General features: G+C 38.7%; 1 protein-coding gene across 2 annotated transcripts in view; it reads left to right on the forward strand.

Moving 5' to 3' along the window:
- The window catches only part of diaph2 (diaphanous-related formin 2), a 358,243-nt gene that overhangs the window by 134,720 nt on the left and 197,486 nt on the right, over positions 1 to 26,037 (forward strand). For both annotated transcript variants that reach the window (XM_040119669.1, XM_040119671.1), the window contains 2 exons: positions 2,147 to 2,518; positions 6,659 to 6,773. In XM_040119669.1, coding sequence (XP_039975603.1) covers positions 2,147 to 2,518; positions 6,659 to 6,773 — 487 coding nt within the window. The remainder of the gene's footprint in view (positions 1 to 2,146; positions 2,519 to 6,658; positions 6,774 to 26,037) is intronic.

Raw genomic sequence — 26,037 nt, forward strand, 5'->3', positions numbered from 1 at the left:
TGTGTGTGTGTGTGTGTATATATATTATATATATATATATATATATATATATAATATATATATATATATATATATATGTATGTGTGTACACACAGCCACACACACACATACAATGGCATAAAGAAGTCTTGGCACTCCTGGTCAAAATTTCTGTTACTGTGAAGAGCTAAGTGAGTAAAAGATGACCTGATTTCCAAAAGACATAAAGTTCAAGATGACACATTTCTTTAATATTTTAAGCAAGATTACCTTTTTATTTCCACCTTTTACAGTTTAAAAAAAAATAACAAAATAACAAAAAAGGAAAAGGGCTGACCCTGCATGGTCAGTACTTAGAAACACCCCCTTTGGCAACTATCAGTCTGTAAACACTTTTTGTAGGAGCTAAGAGTCTTTCAGTTCTTGTTTGAGGGTTTTTGGATCATTTTTCCTTGTAAAAAGGTTGCGGTTCTATGAGTTTCTCAGGCCGCCTTGCATGCACTGCTCTTTTGAGTTCTATCCGCAGAGTTTTGATCATGTTTAGGTCGGGGGGCTGTGAGGGCCATGGCAAAAACTTCAGCTTGTACCTCTTGAGGTTGTTCATTGTGGATTTTGAGGTGTGTTTAGGATCATTATCCTGTTGTAGAAGCCATCCACTTTTCATCTTCAGCTTTTTTTATAGACAGTGTGACGTTTGCTCCCAGAATTTGCTGGTACTTAATTGAATCAATTCTTCCGTCTACCAGTGAAATGTTCCTTGTGCCACTGGCTGCAACGCAAGCCCAAAGAATGATCGATCCACCCCCGTGCCTAACAGTTGGAGAGGTGTTTTTTTCATGAAATTCTGCACCCTTTTTTCTGCAAACTTACCTTTACTCATTTTGGCCAAAAAGTTCTATTTTAACTTCATCAGTCCACAGGACTTGTTTCCAAAATATTTCAGACTTATTTAAATGATCCTTTGCAAACTTCTGACGCTGAATTTTGTGGTGAGTAAGCAGGACATGTTTTCTTCTGATGACACTTCCATGAAGGTCCTATTTGTGCAGGTGTCCCTGCACAGTAGAACAGTGCACCACCACTCCAGAGTCTGCTAAATCTTCCTGAAGGTCTGCGGTCAAACGGGGGTTTTGATTTGTCTTTCTAGCAGTCCTCTCTGAAAGTTTTCTTGGTCTTCCAGACCTAAACTTGACCTCCACCATCCCTGTTAACTGTCATTTCTTAATTACACTAAAAACTGAGGAAACAGCTACCTGAAAACACTTTGCTATCTTCTTATAGCCTTCTCCTGCTTTGTGGGCATCACTTATTTTAATTTTCAATGTGCTAGGCAGCTGCTTAGAGGAGCCCATGGCTGCTGATTGTTGGGACAAGGTTTGAGAAGTCAGATTATTTATAAAGCTTTGAATTTTGCATCACTTGAGCTTTTCTAATGATGATTGTGAACAAGGCTTAGCCTTAACATCTAATTAAGGTCTGAGACCTTGGTAAAAGTCATCTGGGAGCTCAAATCTCTTGGGGCGCCCAAACTTTTGTATGATGCTCTTTCTTTTTCACTCTAAAATTGTACAAAAAAAAAAAAGCACTAATCTTGAATAAAAGGTTGAAAATAATTTTTCACCTTTAACTTTATGCCTTTTGTAGATCAGTTCATCTTCGACTTCGACAACTATTGACCTGGGGTGCCAAAACTTTATTTTGCAACTGTAGTTGGACGGAAAAATGTTACTTATCATCTTACTTTTCCTGCTGAAATGACTCAAAGCAAAGTAAACTTGGCAAACATCCACAAGAATGGTTGGTAAACTTGTGATCATATTGTGTTTGCATAGTGATGTCATGGAAAAAGGAAAGGACATAACCTCCTCATTAGGTCTGAACTCAGAAGCAACACTTTCACTGAACCTTGTAATCCTTGACATAAAACACTGCAGGGAGCTAGTTGACTGTTACTGACACACAAACTATTCTCTGCTCACAGTCAAAGCTCATGTCAAGTAACTAAAATGCCAAAGTGGTGCAGGCAGTAAACTGTTTTTCACAGCACAACAATGCCTCTTCACTGGCACAAAGCAAGGAGTTACACCTCGTGGTTTATGCTTACTAGTGACATCAGACTGAGGTTTGGATTAAACCACCACTTGACACTTCTACCCTGTATTTGCAGATTGCAGCAGGTCCAACTGCGCCTGGAGCACCACCTCCACCACCCCTACCAGGGGGTGCAGCAGTCCCACCTCCTCCTCCGCCTCCTCCTCCCCCACCTCCACCTGGTGGCTGTCCTCCTCCACCTCCTCCTCCTCTTCCTGGCCATGCTTCCATTCCACCACCGCCTCCACCACCCCCTCCTCCAGGTGGAGGACCTCCACCTCCTCCACCACCCCCTGGTTGCGGGCCCCCACCTCCTCCACCTTTTTTTGGGGGCCCAGGTGGGCCTCCACCACCTCCTGCATTGGCTGTCGTCAAGCTGCCTTATGGGATGGAGCCCAAGAAGACCTATAAGCCTGAAGCTGTGATGAAGAGGATCAATTGGACCAAGGTATGGTAACCCGAGCTTTGATTCACTGTAACAGATATTCACTGATAATATTAGTGATTTGACACTGTGAGGGCATAGCATTCCACTGTTCTTTTGCATGAACTATTATGAAATGTTTGTACAATCACACATGCCTACACTTGGCTTTAGAACATTGGCTTTAGAGGATGCTTGAAGTAACACTACACAATACGAAGATGCAAAGTTGAAGATCCAAACCAAATGGAGCTCTAGTCAAACAACTTTTCAGCCACAGGCCACACTATTCCTTACTCAGCATGCATTTCAAAGGATTCAAGAGTAAACGATTTTCACTGCTTAAAAGTCCTTGTATTTGCACATTCTTAGCATAATTGAATGAAGACTGGGTTATGCAACATTCTATCACATTTCAATACATTTTCAATAAGACATTCTCTTTTGTGTGGGCTCTATTTTAGCATAGATAATTTATCCATTGCCTCAGAAGTTCTTAGCACTAATTTAATGGTTCTTTGCTGATGCTTGTGTGACCTTGTGTTTTAGTGTTCAATTAATGACAGCAACCAAAACATCAGACAAGTTCTTTTGACATCACGTTAGTGGTACAGATTTTATTTAATGGTTTTAGTGGAATCAAGCCATGTATTAAAAAAGAATCTTGAATGTGATTTTTTTCAGTGTGTTTAGGACCATTGTAGTTATCGCCTCACATTTCTGTCTTTTTTTCCTAAAGGACAAGCAAGCAAATATGGTGTATTTTGCTTTCTGCAAAACATTATTTATTTAACAGCAGGCCACCAAATGACAGGCATAAATGAGAGAAGGAAATGTGGAAATGCAAGTCAACGCTGACTGTTGCACTGTAAGAAGCGTCTTATAGGTTGAATTTTCTGTCACCTCAAGGATTCTTTAAAATGCCAGGTATGCAAATGTGTCATTCTGTGTGGGAGCTTCCTGAGCAGTAGGTAAAATTATACATATTGTCATTACAGTAAGTGTGTGTAAACAGTAAGACAAACAACTATGTGTTTTTTGTGTCTTAACACCAGGTGGGGCTGTATGTGTGTTTGTGCTTTGATATCTTAAATATTATTACTCATTGTCTTGTGAAGTGTGTGTGGATTTACATATATGATATGTGCGCATGCAGTCTGATGCAAATGCCCATTATCTGGGAAATTGTACAGAACCAGGTTAATGTGCAGGTGGATTGACCTTGCCTCCACAGGAATTGCAGTTTGGTGATGCAAATGAAATTCATAACCACCTGAGGAAAAGCAATCTGTGTCTCCTGTGTCGATTAAGTGGGACAAGAGTCGTCTGTCTTCTCTATGTGAAGCAGATGGAAGTATAGGAGTGCCAGGAGCAACTATCATTTGGTTGTATAAAAGAGGAAGGGGAGGGAAAAGATACCTTAGTTATTTTTTTATACGTGTATGAGGTAGTGCATTCACTACCCCATAAATTCACTACCCGACACATGTCTGACGAGAGTATGAATTACACAGATTTGATAGTAGCAAAAGACCTTTATAAGCTGCAGTCAAAAAAGTTCGCAATTATTACTAGACCATAGAGTTTTACATGAAAATGTGTGGGTAGATGAAAGTCCATGACTTGTTGCATCATGTGTACACAGATGATCTCCACTTATATATCAACAATCATACAGTCTTAACAGACATACTTTCTTACATACTATAGGTAAAATAACATTTACCCTCAGTGAGGGCACTCTTTAAATGGGAAAGAAGTAGAACTATTGTTACATTTTCTATTGCAGTAAAAGTCCTCTAGTCAAGCAAGGGATGGTGGCAGTGCATTCTTAATCAGAAGCAGTCATCCAAGACACTCACATCGGACTAGACTAGCACAGCCACACACTGGGAAATGTCAGCTTTGTTTAAGTGCTAAGTGAATTTTAAAACAGCTTGAATTATTGTTTTTAGTCTGCATTACTTCTATATTTGTTTGTTGTTGAGTAAAGAAAATTATAAGTGAAAACTAAGTAGGGGACTGTGCAATTAACAAAGTAAACAATACACAAATGCGATTTTGTTGTAGCTGCTATTTTGGCCATTGAATTTTGAATTTTAAAAACAGAAATAATGGTAAACTCATTACATTACATTACACATTCACTATGAAAAATTAAATGCATATAATCTTATCATGATAATTAAAGATATGTGTAAACATGTAGGAATGGTGGAACAGAAGGCAACATGGCCAAAGTGGGATGAAGGAAATAACTTCTGTCATAGAGGTCACCAGGATACAGGCTCATGTAGATCACTAGCTAAAGTTGTGACAAATACCTTTGCTCAAACATAGAGATGCCATTTTTATGCTGGTCAGGCCCAGCAGGAAACCTCAAGAGTTAACGCACCAGGCTGAATTTTAAGTAACAAAATTTTAAGGAAATTGGAAACTGCTTCACAAATTAACTAGGAAATTTTCACCAGCAGTGTATTCAGTTGCCAAATCCTGATTTTAAACCAAACTTGGATGATTACACAATGCAACATTGCACGACAAAATATTATTATTATTATTATCATTGAGTACAGACTGTAATTTCCAGTGTTGTTAGAGCAACTAAATGGATGATAGGGTTAAACTGATTTACTGGTTTTACTAATTACAAGTCAATAATGTGTCAATATTCTTAATAAGGCCACAATTTAATAGTCAGCAATCTTAGACTCACAATTTACAACAAGGCTGAAGTAGTCCCCCCCCCGATGATTTTAGCAAAGCCATAATTTTGAAAACAGGGTATGTCTCTTTGAAACTGTTCTTAATTTATTTTTTTAGATGTGGGGATCATGTATCCGAAACTTCTGACATATCTTGTGGTGTAACCCAGGGCAGTTGTCTCAGCCCCCTTCTTATCTCATTATACACTTCTTCTGGGCATTTTCATTAGCTAGTATCAAGTCACCTAAATTTGTTATATTTTATATATTATAATCAAATAATTAACACACAAAATATCTTTCCCGTACAAATTCTGTAATTATGATTGTGGATATCTTGAATTATTATGGTCAGAAATACATTTGGAGTAAGTTTTTTTTTTTTTTTTTAAATCTGACTAATCCCCAAGTGTATAGTTTCTAAGAGTGCTATAATTACCTTAAAACTTCTGAGTTTTTACGCTCTCCAATCTACCCTGTCTCACTTGCCACTACCATCTTATACAATTTTACAATGTTTATTGCAAATATTAAATGTGGAAATCATCTCTGTACACTGTGCTTTTTTATGCGATTTAGATGACTCAGCAACATTGTTACACTTATCACCGTTCGTATATGGCCTTGAGAATGATTCTCCAGCATCGCCCAAAACGCTCTTTCTGTGTTTCACAACTGTTGTGCTTGATCCTCTTTCTTTATGTAATTACCGTGGTCTCGAGAAGGTTAACGGCAGCGGAGCAATTGGGCCAACTGCTCGTCCAGAATCTCAATAAAAAGCATCAGTGTCACACCGAGACCAGTCACCATAGTACTTAACACAGTGTACAGCAGATGTAGTGTAGTGTCACACACATAATTAGCTAGTAATAACTGCAACATGTTAGATGGGTTTGTTTATGTGTGAATCGCTCTGTACACTCCTACTCTCTCTCTTGTCTACTGAACAGTATGGAGGGAATGAAAGAGGAGGAGTAGAAAGCATCCCTGTGGTCTGCCATCATCTCAGTGTGTGTAGGTGCCTGGTTGCTTCTTAGAGGCTTTTAGGCAAATCTAGGTAGGAGGACTGTATAAACAGGGTTGCCGAGGTGTGTGCTGCAAACTGAAATTCACATATTTCTTTCATCCCAGGAGAGGTCAAAAAGAGCTTTGATGTGTCTGGTTCAGTCAGGGTCCATCCACACATCATCATCTAGTGTGGTCACATTCAGGTAGTTTTCTCATCACATGAAACGTTGTATTTAACACTGGAGACCCCTCATTTGCTTTTTTGGTCTTTTTTTGTTTGTCCTGTTGGCCACTCAGATGCTAAGGGTGTATGCACAAGGGCATGTCTGTGTCCACACACAGGGAAAACACACACAAACTCCATCTCCAGTGAGAGGAACTTTTTGAGTGGCAGGTCGGTGGAATGGCGGTCTCTGATTGTAGTGATAATGGAATCCTTGTGTCATTGCAGATAGTGCCTCAGGAAATGGCAGAGAATTGCTTCTGGATCAAAGTCAAAGAAGAGAAGTTTGAGAATCCTAACCTATTTGCTCAGCTCTCCCTCTACTTCTCCTCACAGAGCAAAGGTAAGGAGGCGTCATCTCTCTTCACCCGTTCCTTAATTAATCTACACACACATGCTTCACTTAGCCTCTCTGGCAATAGATGCCCAGCCGCTTTCATCTTGTGACACTTAAGAAACCATTTTTCTCACTGAAATGTTAATTATCTTAAAACCAAGCACTTTTTCCCCTGCACTTGAACACTGTCTATGTATGCTCTCGATTCTAATCTATGTGCCAATTAGGGATACCGGTGCTCTTGTTGCAGTGTGTTTATGTGTTTGCATGTTTGAGAAAGCGAAAAATGCATATGGCTGCACGCTGCACGTATTTCTTTGTACCCACGGAGTAGTCAGTGTTTTTGTGTGTGCACGTGGATGTGCACAATCTTGAACTTGTACATATATGTGTGAACCGAGAGCAGTTATGCTTGGTTTGCTTCTTGGCTTTTCCAGTCCAGTGGACCAGTCCTCCATCTGGGAAGACGGGAGGCTTTTGTGAAGGAAGCTCTGGGAGTTTTTTTGTCCCGGCCAGTTTGTTTCTCAGATGCACAACCAGGCTTCATAACTTGCTGATGAATAACACAAGTAGTACAGAGCAAGTTTGTTTTTGTATGGACCAGGGTTTGTGAAGGCACTTGATGTATTCCTCCCGAGACAATTTGGGTGTTTTCCACTTCTTTGACAGTGTGTCTGTGTGTGTATATATGTGTGTGTAGCACACCCCTCTAATTCTAACAGCAGTGGGAGGGGAGAAGTCAGAGCCCTGTCAACCGCAGAGCAGTCAAATCTGAGCTCTGTCAGGGTGTGTGGACATAACAATACAGGATCTTCAAACTTTTCCCATAAACCCACCGTCTCTTTGGACACCACTCAGGCCGCCAGCAGCTTCTTGCTCTGTCGTTACTACAAACTACGCTCATCTTTGTTTTGTTCTGTGAAATAAATAGCAATTTTCCCTTGGCTGCCACAAGGTGATTTAGTCGGCATAATACAGATGGAAGGAAACTGTGGGCAGGAAAGAACAGTTGTTGCAAGGCTTAATGAAGTGGCAGAAAAGGCCTGACAGACATGTTCTTCAACTCTGCTCATCTTTCACCAGAGGATATTAGCCAGACATTATATTTTTTAACACATGCTCTGTGGCATTTCTGAGGTAATTGATAGTCAAACTTTTTGACACTTTTGCAATGTCTATATAATTATTTTAATTTTCATTGTGTTCTTTTATTTGTTTCGTAAGTTGTTTTTTAAGATGATAAATTTAGCATTTAGTCTTAGTAAATCAGAAATATGCAGGGCATAGCTGCTATAAAATACATTTGCAGAAAGATTCTTAAAATGAAATACAATTTAACATTTGGAGTTCCACAGACACATGACTTTAATTCAGCTTTAAAAGTTCTTTTAAATTCTTTATTGAATTCATTTTCTCACCCACTGGTGTTCAAATAAAAAAAATTCTATAGATAGTCCATGTTCCCGCTGGCAGGGTAGGAATTCATGATCCAGCATTTCCCCTGGGAGTTACTTTTGCTAGATCCCTATCAATTACCCCTGCAGCAACTTCACTGAATCAGCTCTTTTCCCTCTACTGTTGAAACAGAACATGATTTGCTCATGAATGAAAAATGCTGTTTAATGTTTGATATGTATCCCTCCCAATGAGAAGGGCTTTGATGTAGATGGTATTGCAAAAAAAGGTGCTAGATGGGATCTTCCTAAAATGAGACAGTAGTTCATTTGTTTTTCTCTTTCCTTTGTTTCATGATTCATGTAGTGTAGTTTTTCAAATGCATGCAACTAAGGATATGTAACAGTAAGTGTACTTGAACATTTCGTTAAAAAGATCCCACTTTATTTCCACACTGAATCTGACCTATTTGGATAGTGAGTATTTTAACTGGTATTGGTGCAGTTTAAAGTGGTGTTGGGGGTTCAGATGTAAAAGCAAAGGTTTGCAAGATTAATTCCTGAGGTCTTGTACTCTCATTGTAACCTCTCATTGTAACCACGGACCATAAATCCTTGACAAACAAGTCACTGGTGAAAACCGACTTGAATTGTCTGGGATATTGCCACAGTTTAAAAAAAAAAAAAAAACACACACAAACATACACACTTGTTGGTTTTGCTTTTGCTTCTTTGTGGTGCCTCCATCTTTGCCACATCTTAAACGTGAATAAAGTAATGCACACTTTGGGGGACTAGTGTATTGTGAAAGATGAGGCAAGCAGGTGTAAATGCCTTCCCTGCAGAGCTGCCCTCAGAAAATGCTGCAAAAAAAGCTTCTGTTAACTCCATGTTCCTTGGGATTCTTGCTTGTTACTTGCATTGTTGAAGAACAACACTTTGGCAGTAAAGAAAAAAAAAGACTCACTTTAATAGCCCCCAATTCTCACATGCATATTTCGCTCAGAGGCCTCTAAAACAACTGAGAATGCAAGACTGTCATCTCCCCTGCTGCTTTTATGAGTCTAACTGTTTAATGAGTTTCACCAAGAAAAGGAAACGATAATCAAGAGGGACTTCAAGCTTGGCTTCAGTCTTCTAAATGTGGCTTTTTCTTTGCCATTTATTATGAGAGGGTACTTTGGCCGGATTGAAAACTCAACACATATGTCAGTTTTTAGATAATCTGAAGGCCATAGACAGATTAGGGCATTCTGGCATCAATTTTTCAGTGTTTTCATAGTTTCTTCCTACAGGGTAATTACATGTTTTAAGAGAAGACGCATTCAGACGTGGAATTATGAATCACTTATCGAATGAATGTCATTTATAAACACTGTACATTATATAGCGAACAATGTCCATTGCATTAAATGTCGTCGGTCAAGGTTAAACCATGAAGTAGCTCTGCCAAATTGTGATTAAAAGAAGCAGTTTAGGTAATTATTTTAATGTTTACCGTTGTTTTCAGATGCATATAAAATGTGTATGAGTAAATATCTACATGCATATGATTTAAATTTATACATCAGTGCACTCAACCGATGTTGTAACCACAAATTTAAGTAAATAAGATGTTTTTTAAAGTACGAATTAAAAATACAATACATAATTATTTCAAAAATACATAGATGATGTAATATAAATATAAATGTATAATAGGTGCACATTTGCATGCGATGTAGCTGTACATAAAATTAATTAATTAAACATTAACAGACAGTGATGGCCACACTTTTGAAAATAAATCAAAGCACAATATTGCTTTTTACATAAAACATTTATCTAATGTAATACTGCTATTTTTGGTAACATATGGACAATTTAATTTCCCATTAAAACAGTTGTTTCCCTTTTGCTTTCTCTCTCGTCTTTTTCCCCCTCCTCTGCCTTTGCTTGGCTGTATCAGCTTATCCCGCTTTCTTTACCCTCTTCTCCATTGACTTGGCTCTCTTTTTTTTTTTCTTTTACCCTCATTTCCCCTCAGTTCACTTTATCAATCTGTGGGTTGTGCCTTTGTACGTCTCTTGAGATCAAATCAGATCCACTTCGGGATTGAATGTGTGTAGCCATGGCCCGCTGCATTTGAAAGGCAATTCATTCAGCTGGAACTTTGCAGTTCAATTTGAAACAAGATTGATGTTGGCAAACTTCACACCCCCTTCCAAAATGTTTCCTCCATTGCCCACATCAATTGCTGATGGACAAAGGGCATATGCCACTTTGTAGTGTCAATGTCTGGGCTTCTCAGCAGAAACAACACAAAGAAAGAAAGGAGGTTAGTCAACAACTACTAAAATCCCTGAGTGTACTGTATATTTCAATATGCAATAACTTTTATTCTGTTGAGGTATCATTAAGGGCATCGTTGGGGTTCTCTACCCCAGTATTTTAATACACTCTATGGTTTCAAAGTCAATGACATTCATATTTTTGAGGGGGGGGCTAATGAAGATGTATGTACATCCTGAAGTAGGAGTCAGAGGCTGTAGTCCTCCCCTCTGAGCAGGGTCATTGGGACTTCCTTTCCCAGCATGCCTCTGTGTTAATGATGTCTGGGCTGCTAATGAACATGCTCAGCCAAGTACTTGTGGTGAACAAGGCCGGAGGGGATGGGAAGAAGTGTTACCAAACCAATAAAGCACCTTTTGAAATAAATCTAAAAATTGCTTGAGAGAGAGAAAGAGAGTCAATGGTGTAATAATGTATACCAAGGGAGTTTGTTGCCTGAAGAATATTAAACAGATTTTTGCACATCATGTGTAGTATTTCCAGTTGTGTTGTTATATAATCCGTGAATCCCCCATATCACATGGGATTTGATCAAAACCTATAGGAGTTCTCCTCACTCTGACACCTGTTTTCCTTTACCTCTCTCCCTAAACTCTGTCCCGCACACACACACACACACACACACACACACACACACACACACACACACACACACACACACACACACACACACACACACACACACACACACATTCTTCCCACTGATCCAATGTGGTGTGCACACCAGCAGATTCTCAATCCCTGCTACAAAGCCCCAGCAGCAGGGTGGTAATGACCCTGCCACAACGACAGTAATGATGGAATCAGTGGGGGGTTTAGCTGGCTCTCTGACTCTCCCTAATAAGTCCCCTAATAACTCTGTTAACATCAGGGCTGACCTGGCCACCAGATCAAACACACTCACGCATGGTTGACCACCTCACATGACACTCAGCAATCTCCGAGTGAGACAAGAAAGCTGTTGCTGACCAGCGCACTGTGTGCTGGGGGCCCTGCAGTGCATGTGCAGTACCAGTCTGTGGACACAAGTTTTGGCTCACAGAACACAGTAGCAACTTTCGCAACAATAAATGCCACTCAAAATATTTTAATCCTATTAAGCTGTATTCATTCACTAACAATACGTCTTGTTGATTGAAACCTTTGAAAAGCTTGTTGCTCTTGAAAAAAGCTATCCCAAGACTACTATTGGAGCTCTGCCTTCTCAGATACTCACGATTTAATAAAAGCTTTTGTCTAATGAGTTTAAGCTCAACCCACGACACTGCAGCCCACTGTGGAATAGTCTGCCTTGTATTAATAGCGTGTGTACAACGATAAGCTTTTGATATGTTCTCTGTCAGAGTGTTGGGAAGTCAGGCTTGATGGTTGCCATGTTTCCCTGGAGAGCATGGCTGTTTATTACTGATTCTGTTAATTGAGAGGAGGGAGCATCCGCCAAGGAAACTTCCACTGCATCTTTGCCCTGGGCTTTTCTTCTCCTGACATCATTCCTTTCCCCTTTTTTTTAACTCGTCTTTCTGTGCTTGCTTCTGAAACCCTCTCCTTGGGTATGGCAGTGTCCATCTGGATTCAGGGGCAGCCTGGTTTAAAAAAAAAAAAAACAGCAAAAAAAACAAAACAAAACTGCTCATTGTTTAACAGCTGCTGCTTCTCACAAACAAGAATCGCAATTGGCATTTTACCACATACTCATTTTGTAAACTGTCATCGCTGTGAGTGGGAAGATGATTCTCTTTGGTGAATTGTTTTGATGACCCAAGACCTTTCCTCACACCAGTAAATTGTTCATTCTGGATTAAATGTTCATTATTACTCGAAGCAAACCAAAGAGGATATTATCCCATTTTGGAAAAGAAAGGCCTCAAATTGAACCATTTTCCTCATTTTAGAGGGGAAGCCATTAATTGCTGGCACAGGCGGGAGACATTTGTCTCAATAAAACACAAAACACCCTGATGTTCATTTCTCTCTGTTTGGGACAGCCAGCCCTCTGTGAATATTTCAGGGTCAGCCCTTTTCCTTGCTCATCCCGGCACATTTTTAATATATCTCATATGAATGGAAATTAGGCCCTTAAATATTAATGACAAGTAATTGGTTTATTGTAGGAGACTATATTATGTGCATGTGCATCTGTGTCTTTGAGAGAGAGGGGGAGCAAGCAAGTGAGAGAGACAGATTTCCTCTCATTCCTTCCTCATATTGCCTCACTGTGATGTCCCACTGATTTTAATCTTCTCTTCTCAGATGAGAGCCATTCTGGCTATCACGGTGCACTTTAACTTGAGCTCTCTGAATATTAGCTTTCTTTGATACCTGCCGCTTACAGCCTCCCAACTCTACACCCTACTAACTTTTATGTTCCTTCAGGTAAATTGTAATGTTCATCAAAATCTGTCTCTTTAAAAATAAATACCCCCTATGCATCTAAATATTTTATTTCTTTATCTCCGTGCTCACTCCATTGGATAATCTCAGATAGCGCATGTATGGGATATGTCAATAAAAGGACATATTTTTTTCTTCGTTTGTCTTGTAACTTAGCATGTTTAAGCAATCCCATTTCTTTAACCGTTTTTATTCTAGCTTGTTACTGTTGGATAAGCATTTTCTGCATCTTCATGATTGAGTCAGTTTTTCCTGTCTAGAACTCTTCTGTCAACAATACTTAGACAACCCATATACCTAGGTGCGAGTGTGCTCACATACTTAATACTGATAAGTCTGGAAGAACCCTAAGACAGAAGTCTGCGAAGTGACTCTACTCAAAAAAAGCAAACTGAGTACCCAAGTTTTTGAACTACACCCAAAATATATTAGTTAAAAACATAATTCTTTTGATAGTTAAATGCTAATCTTCTTATTTTTGGGGTCTTGCGCAATGTGTTTTGCTTTCACATCAAGACTTTGAGTATCTTGGCCATGTTCCCTCACCATTATAATTACATGACATTTACCAATACGTCTGTATTTGTTATATCATACATAATAACAACCATCCTAACTCCACCACCCCACAATATATTTACATGTATTAGTGTAATATCAGTGTAATATATTCAAAAGGGATATTTAGTGCTAAACAAAAGGAAAGATATGTTCAGTTTGTGCGTGCTTTGTGAGGTGTGTGTGTATCACTGTATGTCTCCCTGTGTTTTATCCAATATATCCAGTGTCTGCGTGCTTGTCTAATTGAGTGATAAGATGCTTATTAACAAGGGAGCTTGCCTTTAAAAAGAGGACAATGTCAGCACTGTCACTGGAGCTTTTCACATGGCAAAGCCCCAGTGGAGCTTCATTAACTCACCCCCATGATCCCAGACAGTGGAATGTGGAGTGCATATCTAATCCAGCTCAGAAGTATGAGTACAGGAGCAGAGGGGTTTTATAGGGAATACTTGATGTGTGATGTTTCACTGTTCACTGTGTGGTAATACTACTGCACTGGATTGGCATTTTTGAGTGATGCACGGAAGGAGGGGAAAAGTAAGTTTTGTGGACAATGTTGCTTTTATTAGTTTTTACTCCTCTTCAAAGAGTAACTTTTAACTGAAAATGGTTCAAATGTACAGCTTTATCAGTAACTGTCTTGCGAAAATGAAAATATCTTTACTATTTCTCTGAATTCTTCATACATTTCTATAGCCAGTGGAAGCATTTAGCCAGCTATGGGAAGTCTTTACACAAATCCACCCAGAGCGACTCAGTGACATTTGAAATTCTATTAGCAACTTGCACTGCTTTGTTTTCACTCTTCTTGCCAGGTATTAATTTCAGGGGCTGATAGCTTTTGTTCTACTCAAGCAATGGTTGTTTCTTTTCTCTGATAGGCCTGTAGACACAGTTTGTTTTCCAAGGTGTTACAACTCAACCACCCGCTGAATTTCATAATTTCCTCTTAAATGAGATTGAATGCAAAATCTTTCGGCCACGCAGTTAACAGAATTCATCAGTTGTAATTGCAAATGTTTTACTAGTATGTCAATTTTACACTTGTTGTCTATCTCCAGCTTCTCCAAAAGTGCTTTGGATCCAGCTCCTTGTTGACTCATGATTTCCATACAGATCAAAAAGTGCATATAAGCCCTGTTGTTCCACTGGCTAACACAACACCTGACAGTGCACAGTAGCCCACTGAGTTTGTTACATGGCATTAAGTTTAATTTGTCTTTGAGCCTCTTTGGTGGAATTGGTTTGTGACTACAAGTGGGCCAGGGGGTGACACTCCCACAGCCAATCTGGCTGAAAAGACACAGAGAAGAGACAGAGGAGCAATGGGGGGGAAGAGAGCAACCGTGAATTCACATGCAGGATGGGTAAACAATCAGAGTCCTGCGTGTTCAAGATGGTGCCTCCTTGAATATAAACTATCATGACTGCTCATGGCACAGCAAGGTAAATTACTGCACAGACAGAAAAGGTTTAGATGAGGGAATGAGAAAGTAAGGTAGACAGACCAGCCTGATTACAGATTGTGATCCACAGTCACCTGAAAAAGGAAAAAAACAAAATAAAAACCAAAACTACAAAAAACAGAGTGACACTTGAGGCAAATTGTTAAAGCTGGGTCCACTAGAATTTAAAACCTAATGACTTTTTTAAGTGTTGAAGTCTGGTTTTATAGATTTTAATTTCAACTGTGTCAAATGTGTTTCTGTTGTAGCATAAAAGGTATGGAAATAAAACCTGTTAGTCAAATGCTAATAGGCTTCCGTCTGACATAGCTAACTTAGCAATACGGTGATATAACTATCTTGTATGATTTGGTTGCCCTGAATATATCATTACTGAAGTAACTTCAGCTTCGCACCAGGGGTCTAAGTACCATTTGGCATGTCAGGTATCTTAGTTCATAATGTAATATTTTTATCTGAAAACAAGGACAATTAGGCAGGACTTTTTTAGTTTAGGTCCCACATTTGAACTGTACTTCAATCCCATGTCAGTTGTTTTATGTTATTTACGGCGGTAAACAGCGGTTTACAAATTGTGGGGGATAAATAGTGGATGAGTTGGATAGTTATTTTGACCAATAAAAGATACAATGATTTTTAACAAAGAAAAGTGCTGCACTTTAATGGAAACACATCCATAGAAAACACCTAGAGAAATGAAGGATGCAGTCCAAGAACGTACAGGAAAATTAATACATGTCACTACTGGATAACCAGTATGTCAGAAAAGAATGATTTTAGAGATTTTCTCTGACCGACCAAAAACTGAGCACCACCTCTCCATGGCAGGCACATAAATTGTCTATTCACTTTCCTCAGATTTCCTGTTTACTTCGTCCTCCCACCCCATATATTTCTGTAGTCTTCACCATCCTTCCCTCCCTTTCATCCCCCTTGAACTTAGTATCTTCCCCTGTTCTTTCTCTTCTCAATGTCTTGCTACAGTATCCACAGCACACATATTTTAGATCTGTCTCTATTTCATTGCCTGTATGAATGTTTGTCTCTTTTTCTGTTTTCCATCTCAGTATCAGTTTTTAATCTGATCTTTTTTGAAAAATAAAAGAAATTAAAGTTTTTCTATGCGGTTAGTTTCCCTTGGTGAATTCTCCACCAAAATAAATAACTTTTCAAATCTTCTGACATTTATTCCACTCATCTAACAAGCTTGTATAGTTATTTTTATTTTTCATATTTGATACTTCTTTTTTTCCATCTTGAAACCTCCTTTGAAAAATATGGATAGGAAAATGATCATTTATAATGTGACGTGTTAAATCGAGAGAATGAGGCATATAGGTATTGTCAAGGGCAGGTGAAAATATAGATAAATCACATGGCTGTGTTTTTTTTTATTGTTACAGTGCAGAAGCATTTAGGGAGAACACTTTCTCTCTTTGCACCATTTGCAGATTGTTTCCTTCTTTGTTCTCTCCTTTTGACCATGTTTTATTAAACACAAAGTATACTGTTGGAACACTACAGAAAATCTCAAGCTGTAATGTGATAAATGTGCAGAATACTGAACAAGTCTGCTCTAAGTGTGAACCATCATTTCAGAGTTGTTTTTGGCTTGTGGTTTTCCTTTGGTACAGTCTTTGCCTCTATAAGTAAACCGAAGATGCACAAACGCTGAGGTTGCCTGGGCCTGCTGTGAGGCTACACTCAGACTTAGCCATGTTAAGCTTTAGGTCTTTTCGTTATTGCAATTTTGCTCCACCCACACAATTAAGTAAATGGAAACTACAGAGGCAGGGTCATGGGAATTTTGCATTTGTTTTTACTGTATACATGACCACACTGAATCCAGCTGTAATTCTGCACCAAATCAAGCATATTTCCCTGAAAAGTTGACTCAGGTTACAGTAAAGTTGACAGTAGGCAGGCAGGCAGACCATTGAACAGTGTATTCCAGCAGGTGTTTTCATCATCTTCACATTCTGTCCAGACCTTTGACCCCAGGTGCTCATCGCAAGATTAGGGCTGACTGATGTCAATCCATGTATAAATGTTTCTCTGCATGAAAAGTATAGGTCCTGCTGTGGTTGGAGACTGCTAAGTATGGGAGCTAGTGGTTTTAAAGAATAGACAGATTACTTTTGACTTTGAGGATTTGCATTAAGGAGTTTCTGCTCTCCTGACCTTTCTTTTCACCTTTCCAATTCTCCTCCAATCCATCTCTGGCTGAGGTAAAGCAGCTTATTAACCTTTCTGAGGCCACAGGCATCCCTGAGATGGAAATACACCACAGACATACTGTCTAAGACAAATTAACCTAAGAGGATTGATACGCCTTGATTTTAATTTTAATCACACTAAGCAGCGAAACACATTGGATATTTTCTGTCTGATGTGAATGTGAAGAACATATTACACTTTCACTAAGGTTCAGCCGTACTGAAATGGAGACTTCAGCTGAAAGAATAGCAGTGGAAGTGTTTTCTTAGTTTTTTCCCATTCACATTTAAGAAACTTAATTAAAAGTACGGTTAGAGATGTGCTAGTCTTGCTGTGTCTCTATGTTATCAGTTTTGTTTTTACACTGTTGCTGTTGCTACTCGTCTCCTGTATTCCCTGCAAGTGATGACCACTCCTACTACCCACTTTACAGATGTGTTAAGAAAATACAGTATTACACATCACTGCACATTATGTTAAGTTCAAGCGAGCAGAAAAAACTGACTACACAGTTTTACATGCATTCACCCTCAACTCCATACTGATTGGTCCATATGACCAGGTTTTTAATTTTGGAGGCATTCCCTTCTCTCACCAGTTACTGGCCCCAGTTGACCTGGAGCAGTTTCCTTCAATGAAATGCTATTCATCTTTTACAAAGCTGCTACAGCTGTATGTATAATTTGCTATCTATAATTGGTTGTGTGAAACCCCCCTGTGATGCAATTAGAGGTCCGGCAGTGAGGTGAAAGCTAGAGAAAGACAGGTGCATAAGGGTCACCTTGTAGCCCATTACTCTACACCTGACATGGGTGGTCCACCTACCAGGGGGGTGCTTCCATGGCAAAAAACGAGCCACCTCACAATACGCTCCTTTTGTGCTCCCCAAGAGAGTTTGAAATGAGTGAAGCAAACAAATAGTAGTGTTTGCTGCCTAGTTTTTGTCAATGTTTCCGTGAGTTTTTCCTAGTTTGAATAGACGCAGTAACTAACAGACTGTGATACTGTTAACAGGCAGTCAAGGGGACAAGTGAAAATAGTTGCGTGTCACTGTTGCATTTCGCCTTATTCAGCTGGCATTACCCAAAGCTAGCACAGTGGTGAAGTAAAGACCTGTGCTAAGATGTCATGAGCTAGCGGTGTAGTGGATGACTAAGCAGGGCACGTTGACCACTCGGGCTCATGAATTCCTCTCAATATCTGAGACTTGGTTTGTTCATTAAAGGTGTGGGAGATGTGGACCGGTTTGACCTCAAGCATGTCTCAAATTGCGCAACTCTCTGTAAATGATCCATTAGCTTCACTTCTCCCATACTGGACAGCCTCACTTCATCTACGCTTCTGCTTGCTCCACCTAAGTTGTGTACATAGTGTGTTGGTGTTTGTGTGTGCGGGTGCGGGTGCGTGCACATACAGCATTTGTATGTGTGTTAATGAGGGCTCCTGGTGGTGTGTAATTAACACAACAGCAAATGTCCCCAAAGGGTAAGATTAACGTTGAACACATTAGACACAATGGAGCCCGGGAGAGACTTTTTTTTTTTGGGCAATTAAATGTTTTGTGTGCGTGTCTGTGTAAGTCAGACCATAACTCATGTTGGCATAACTGCATTGGTAACATTATAGACGCACACACACACACACACACACACACACACACACAAACACACACATGAAGTCACACACACTCGCTCACAAAAAGCCAGCAGTCCCTCTGGATTTGTGGGCTCCTCACATGCAGACTGGCAGGATTCTGTCTGTCTTCCTTTCCTGACTGCCTCCTCCGCACAACCTGGTCCAACAAAGATAAACACATGCTGGGTAGATTATTAGAGAAGTACCAAAGGCCCCACAGCAGAGCAGCCAATGCACCATTGTGCTCCAAACGTGATGGTACCTTGTAGAATCCGATGCAGTCACCCCCAGGGTGTTCTGATAACGTACTTAGACACAGGTGGGCGCTGATACCAGCATGAGAGCTACAACAGACTCCAATGACATTTCATTGTCAAAAGAAGCTCCCGGCACATTGTTTTCACTAATGGCATTGCTGGTGGTTTAGATGCTCTAGCAGTTTGAAGGGGTAGGATAGGAAACTTGGCAGTTTTTTTTTTTTTTTTTTTTTTTTTTTTATATACAGATATTTCATACAGATAAGGCATACAGTATGGGCATTATTTTTTTTCCTAATTTTGTGCTGATGAAGTGACAGGTGATCGTGAGTGTCTGAGTGGCCTTCACTGAGTAAGCAATAGTGGATGCACTCTCCTTCTGTCTTACGAAATTTCACCTGCCCTAGTGACACTGTTGGACCAAAGAAAATCTAAAGCAGATCTCAGCAAAGGTGCCAAGAAGACACAAATACACTTTCTTGCATCTACTTGTAAGTCTGTTGCCAAAGCAACAATTTATTTCCAGAAGAATAGCTTATATTTCAACAATGTGTGATTCCTATGTGTTTTAATGTGGTCATGTTTGTTTTGTATGTACATACATGCTTGCTTATTTATGTTTATGTATAGTAGGTGCTGCCAGTCTGCATTGATGTCCAGGAGATACAGTTGAGGGAATGGCCAGAGATAACCTTGTTGAGTTTACACTGTGCTGTGTGACAGTTTTTCGCTGTTGTTCCTGAGTGATGCATCAGGAACAACAGAGAGAGAGAGAGAGAGAGAGAGCGAAAGACAGAGATGTTATAGGCAGGAGAATATATAACTCAATGTCATAAAGCAAGATATGCTCCCTCCCAGGACATTTTTTCTTTCTTTTCTATATGATCTAATAGAATTTTCCTTCTTTCTGTCTCTGCTTCTGACCATTTCTCACTTTATGTTATCAGTAAGTAGTCCCTTTATTCCATATTTTGTATGTCAGTACTTCGTAGTACTTCTTTGTCTATATACTTTAACAACATGATTTTTGATCAAAGCATCATGCCAATAAACCTTTATTGAATTGAGAGAGAGATATGTGAGGAGGTTGCGTGAAAGAGTGAGCACGAGAAAAGAAAAAAAATGACATGGGGCGGGAAGACAGATGAAGATGCTGCACACACAAAAGAGATGTTTTAAGAAGCAGTATTATTTGAGATGAAGGGGATGATAGAGGGAGAAGGATGTGATAAGTACACTGGTGGAGGCTGTTATTGCTGCTAAGGAAAATGATAACATTTCTCAGTAGAGGATTTGTGCATACAGCGCCACAGTTCTGTCAACTTTATTGGATCAGGAGTTAGCTGTGAGATTTCTAAATTATCTTCCTACACCGGCAACAAGACATTACTCTCTTATTGCTTTGGTATTTTGTTGATTTAAGTGAGATATGTCTGGTAAAATAGAGGAATTTTGAATTCGACAAAGGTTACACAAAGGTTAGGTAGTGTCATAGATTGATAGTGGTGGCACCTACGGGTTCATAAGTAAGTGTGTAGACACACATGCACTCCTTCCTCTTTTTTTTCTCTGTGACATATTCAGGGCTTGAAATACACACTCGGACATACGTACACACAATGGCCTCGACAGGCTGCCTGCACTTTTATTATTTTCCTGTCTGTTGTAATTAAGAAAAACATGCCGTCAAAACAACAATCAACGTTGGTTCAGTGGTGAATTTTTCTCCGCTGAAGGTAGCTTGTTGTCAGTGTCCTCCAGCACAGTGAAAATAAGCCTCAATTAATGTGACACATTCTCACTCAAAAAAAAAAAAAAAAAAAAAATGAATAGCTCTTTGCAAGCAGTACCACAATTCAAGGTCTCTAAAGCAGTTAATCGCTGATTTAAGAGCTGGAAGGTCAAGGTTATATTGCGAACCATCCAGCAATCATCACTGGCAAAGCTTCCAAACCTAGAGGAAAGATATTCCTGCTCTGTAGTGCTAGACCAAGTCAGCAGTAGCAATCTTACACCTGTAACTTGTGAACTTTTCATTTATCTGCTTTTTGGGAAAAGAGCACCATGAACATGCAAGGAGAGGTGTTGATGTTTATTTAGCCCAGCAGGAAAAAACTGTTATGGTGTTAGCAATTTCCATCAAAATGAAAATCAAATGCGTATCACAAGTGTCAGAGATCAGGTAATTTTTTCCTCACATTTTTTGGAAAGCAGCCAAGAAACTCCGAGTATTTATGGCAATAATTTATGGTGACACTGAACTAGAAAATAAAGCAAGTTTTTGCCTTTGTGAAGCTATAACAAATGTTTGACTTTTTTGACTGAGTTTCTATTTGATAAATTACTAATGGATTTTATTTCAAATTGGAATCGATTGATTTTTTTGTCCACCGCTGAATTCATTAAATGATGGATCTGTTAAACATTTATTAATATATATGGAAACATTGAGTTTATGACATAATTATGATAATGCAATATTTATGTATCTGGGATGACTTGCTGGAAGTAGTTTTTCTCACTGAACACATGCATCGTCATTCTGGAAATGTGAGTTAGATATAGAGCAATAAACTTCATGTTGTACCTATGCTGCTTGTCTGATGCCACTTTTAGTCAGTACAATGCCTCATTGGGACCAACCTGGTTATATAGAAGATATAGAAGGGGAAAAATAAGTTAATTCTTCAACTACCCTGGTGAGTATCAAGTCAGTATCACATTAAAAGAAATAATTTTACCTCTTCGGTTACAAAGACTCTTTTTCTTATCTTGTAAGTTACTGTAGTCTAGTGTTATTGACTAGTTCTGAGAAACAACACATTTTACACTATCAAGTTTTTTTTCCAATTGTTCTTGAAATATGAATTGGTTAAAAAAAAAAAAAAAAAATTGTTTACAATGATTTTATTGTAAGTAAATGTACACCACAAAAAAAGCTTTTTGTTATATTGTAATATTTGGCTCAGTGATTATGTATCTTTTCCCTACTCTGTTTTAAGTGAAGCATGTTAGTCATTTGCATGCTTTAGTCCCTGTTTTGCTTCTAAGAATAATTTATTCACAGACGTTACCTATCACCATTCCACTTGAGGTTCTCTTATCAGATAATTTTTCTAACAGTAGGGGGCACTGTGATACAGGCCAATAACTGAAACTCTGAGGTTTGAATCTGTGGTTATTGGAGGGAAGTACACATCCTCTCCCAGCCTCATTGAGGTTTGTAAATCATAGACATAACTAATACAAGCCAACACAACGTACCTACCAACAAAATTTCATCAGATCTCACAGTGAAGGGTTTCTATATGTTGTGACAAGGACCGATCTGGATGTTTGAACTGTGCCGACCCAGAATCGATGTGAACTAATTTTCTGAAGGACTGGCAAAGTATTAACTTTCACATTTTTCATTTCCCAGGCGAGTGAGTGTATTTCAATGCCACGGCCAATCTGGTTTTTATCTGGTAATGGTTTGTGTCAAGACCAGTTGAACCTTTTCTCTCAGGAGCTTGTGTCCACAAGACCGTGAGTTTACTGTTGGATGTCATTGAGAAGATTAAATATGTTTGGTGGAGGACTGTTGACTCCTTTGCTCCATGTGTGGAGAAAGCTTAGGAAAACAGTTGGCTGAAGTGTTAGTATCTTGTTGAAATGTTGAAAGGTTGAAAGGTTATATGATATACAGAGTTGGGTTAAGTAAACTGTGTCAGTATGAACATGATAGCACCCCTTTTAGACTTCATTACATTGAACAATACTTAGTTTTTAACAGGTTTCAGTGTAATATGTAGTGAACATGACTGATGGCTATACAGCAAAGATGTTTTTTTTGATGTATTTTTCTTATTGATCCCTAATGCTGTTCTTTTTTTTAAATTTAATTTGATATGTTTGTGTTATTGGTCCCTAATGTTTGCATATAACGTAGGTAGCTATCATGCAGACGTTGGGCACTGGTCTGTTCATCGATTGCTGCTCTTGAACTCTATTTGCTGGCTGCATTAGAGCCTATGGTTTGTGCAGCTGAGTAGAGTTAGCCTTGGTAAAAACAATTCTTGAATATCTGATAACAAGCCAAGTAAAAATATATTCATAGGACCAGGTGCATTAACAATTGATACCATCCAAAGCAATTCACCAGGATCACGCCTTGTTAATATCAATGTGTCATTTCAGTGATTGTCAATCCACTTGTTTAATTTATTGCAATCGAAAATCACAGAGCATTAGTTCTGTATTTTTCTATAACTGGTCCTATGCTCTTCTAATATTAGTCAAAGTCTGTGTCTCGACATTGATTATTCTTTTATTTGTATTATATGCAACATCCAGTGTGATTTCCCATATACTTCACTCCGCTCTCACATGCTCTCAGCTCACCGGATGGCCAGTGATTATTTAGCCTGTCCTTGTGGACATGGTCTTTGCAGTGAGGCAGGCATGAATTTAACAACTAGTCTAATACTAGAACTAGTCTACACACATCTACACGTTATTGCTCTCATTTATTGAACATACACAAGAACTTGATCACATAATCATTTTACAGTGTTGTTATTTATTAGGTTTTAGCACAGTCACTTAAAATTAATCTCTCTTGAGTCTGAGGCATATGGAGATAATATTCACACATGTCAACAAGTTGAATGGTTTTCAGCTTTCACTTGCATGTCTATTGCATATGCCTATTTTGAAATGTGCATTTAACACTTCGGAACAGTTAGCATCGTTAATAGCCTATTTAAAATCCTGAAGACATGCTTCATATTGGCCATGGCTTGGTGCTTGGGGGAATATGGTAACCATGATCAGTATTTTGCTATGTTATATTCTGCACTGAATATCAGATATTTAAATATTGCTCTGCCAAGCCGTTCCCTTTACTATAATGACAGTTCTCATGCCTGTATAAATTATGATGTGTTACACTGTATGTCAGTATTGAATAAACAATTGCTGGTGTTGCATGATGGTGAAACTAGTATGAATTTTTATCAACAGCTGGATTTCATACACTAATTGATGATCAGTTTCCCATTAATTACGATGTAAATGTTGTGCAACTGTTTCATATTTGATGAAAAAAAAAATTGTAAACTTCTTTTTTCTTTTGTTTTTTAACTTCTCTCCCAACACATACATTGATTTCTAAGAAGGTTCTGTACTTACACACCAGTGTTTGTTCTTATAGACACTGACAAAGTGGACAAACTAAAATTTGTAGCATTGTTGAATGTTGTTTTTTAAATGTAAGGAAAAAGAGGTGTGTCTGCTTGATTAGTCTGGTAAAATTCATGAAGCCTCTGAGTGGTAGCTTGGGAATATAAGGATGGATAGAGGACCCTTTTAGACTATTTCCTTCCCTTATAGTCCATTTTCAGTGATTCTTTTCCACCGTCTTTCCTTGACCAGTCATCATTGCTTATCCAGGGAGGTACACACCACACAAAATTCTATTTCTTCTTCTGCTCTCCTCTCGCTTTCTTCTCTCTGCCTCATGCTCAAAAATCCTGAAGGCCAGATTTACAATGCTCTTTGCACATGATTTCTGATTCATTCTTTGTCTAGACGGAAGGTTTTATTTATCAAACAGGCGCACCAACCAGGAAGCACAGTTTGTCTGTCGTCTGAGGCACAGCTTGCTTATAATAAGTGAAGTGCACTTTTCCTATTTTTGCATATGCATTTGAGAGAGGAATGGAGTTATGATTGGTAGAAATATGATGAGGGTGGATGCATTTCACTGGATTTACTTTAGCTTACAATTTATGAGGTTTGATTTCGCGTGGAAAATTGTTTGTCTGATCCAAAGATCAGTTGCACACTTATTTAGGTACATTAAAGGAAGACTGTAATGTGGAAAGGGAAATGTAACTAACCTGTATTATTTAATAAAAGTCAGTGAGAGCAGTTAATGGGTGGAATCTATAGCCCGACCAATACTAAAGTTTTGAGGTCAGTACTGGTGACATATTGCAGTTTAAAAATCAAATAACAGTACATCCGCCAATAGTATTTTTTATTTAAAGTTAAAGACATAACATAAAAATCATGACATACGTACTTCTTTAAAGAATTATGACAAAGATGCTGTGAAGGGCATTTAAAAAAAAATCAATATCCCAGTGTTCTGTGTTGGACAAACTAATGGTGACGGTGTTTGTTAATAACCTAAAACCCTCTTTGGCATTTCTGTATGGCAGTGTCTTGTTACCTATTGGTTGACATGTAAACTGATACCAATATATCTTCAATAAATTAATATTGGCTGATTTATTTTGCTCTAGGGGGATCCCCACAAAAAATATACGGGGAAATTCTAATAACTTTTTTGAAAAAATCTAGTTAACCAAAACAGTACAGCAGTAATAAATAACAGAAAGGAGAAAGAGACTTGTGGCTATGTGGTCATGAAATTGTTACCGCACTATGTGTGTGGTCTTTTGAAAACAGAGGCGCTGATGGTGTTAATTGGGATTGTCAGCGCAGTCTTCATCCACCACCTGTTCTGGTCTGAGTGTCTGCTGCTTTTTTGGTACTTTAGGATCTTTAGCTAGTGTGTGATGTTAATCCAGTTTGTCAAGTTTGTTGAGTCATTCATATCACTAGAATTTAAAGAAAAGAAATCTCTAAATTAAGATTACTATCTTTGACTTTTGTTTACTGAGTGTACTGACTTTAACAAATCTCTAAACTGCAGTGTTCCTAGGTTACTGACCTATCCATGGTGTACCCTGCCTCTCACCAGTGTGTGCAAAGATTAGGTCTGAATGTTTGTTATGCTAAGTATTCTGGTATGTTAAGTATGCTGGTATGTTGAGAAGACACTTTACTGCTCTAAGACATGGTATAGCCCTAATTTTCATAGTCAATGGATGTAGTTACAATCTCTCAAAATAAAGCTCCAACCTGCAATGCAAGGGATTTATGCCTAGTTTTCCTAAAACTTTGTCTCTCCTAACCTGTTGCCATAGGCAAAGTACCCCGGGAAAGACAAACTCCAAAGGTGTGGATC

This window comes from Xiphias gladius, chromosome 23 (genome assembly GCF_016859285.1).
Source record: "Xiphias gladius isolate SHS-SW01 ecotype Sanya breed wild chromosome 23, ASM1685928v1, whole genome shotgun sequence".
Lineage (NCBI taxonomy): Eukaryota > Metazoa > Chordata > Actinopteri > Istiophoriformes > Xiphiidae > Xiphias > Xiphias gladius.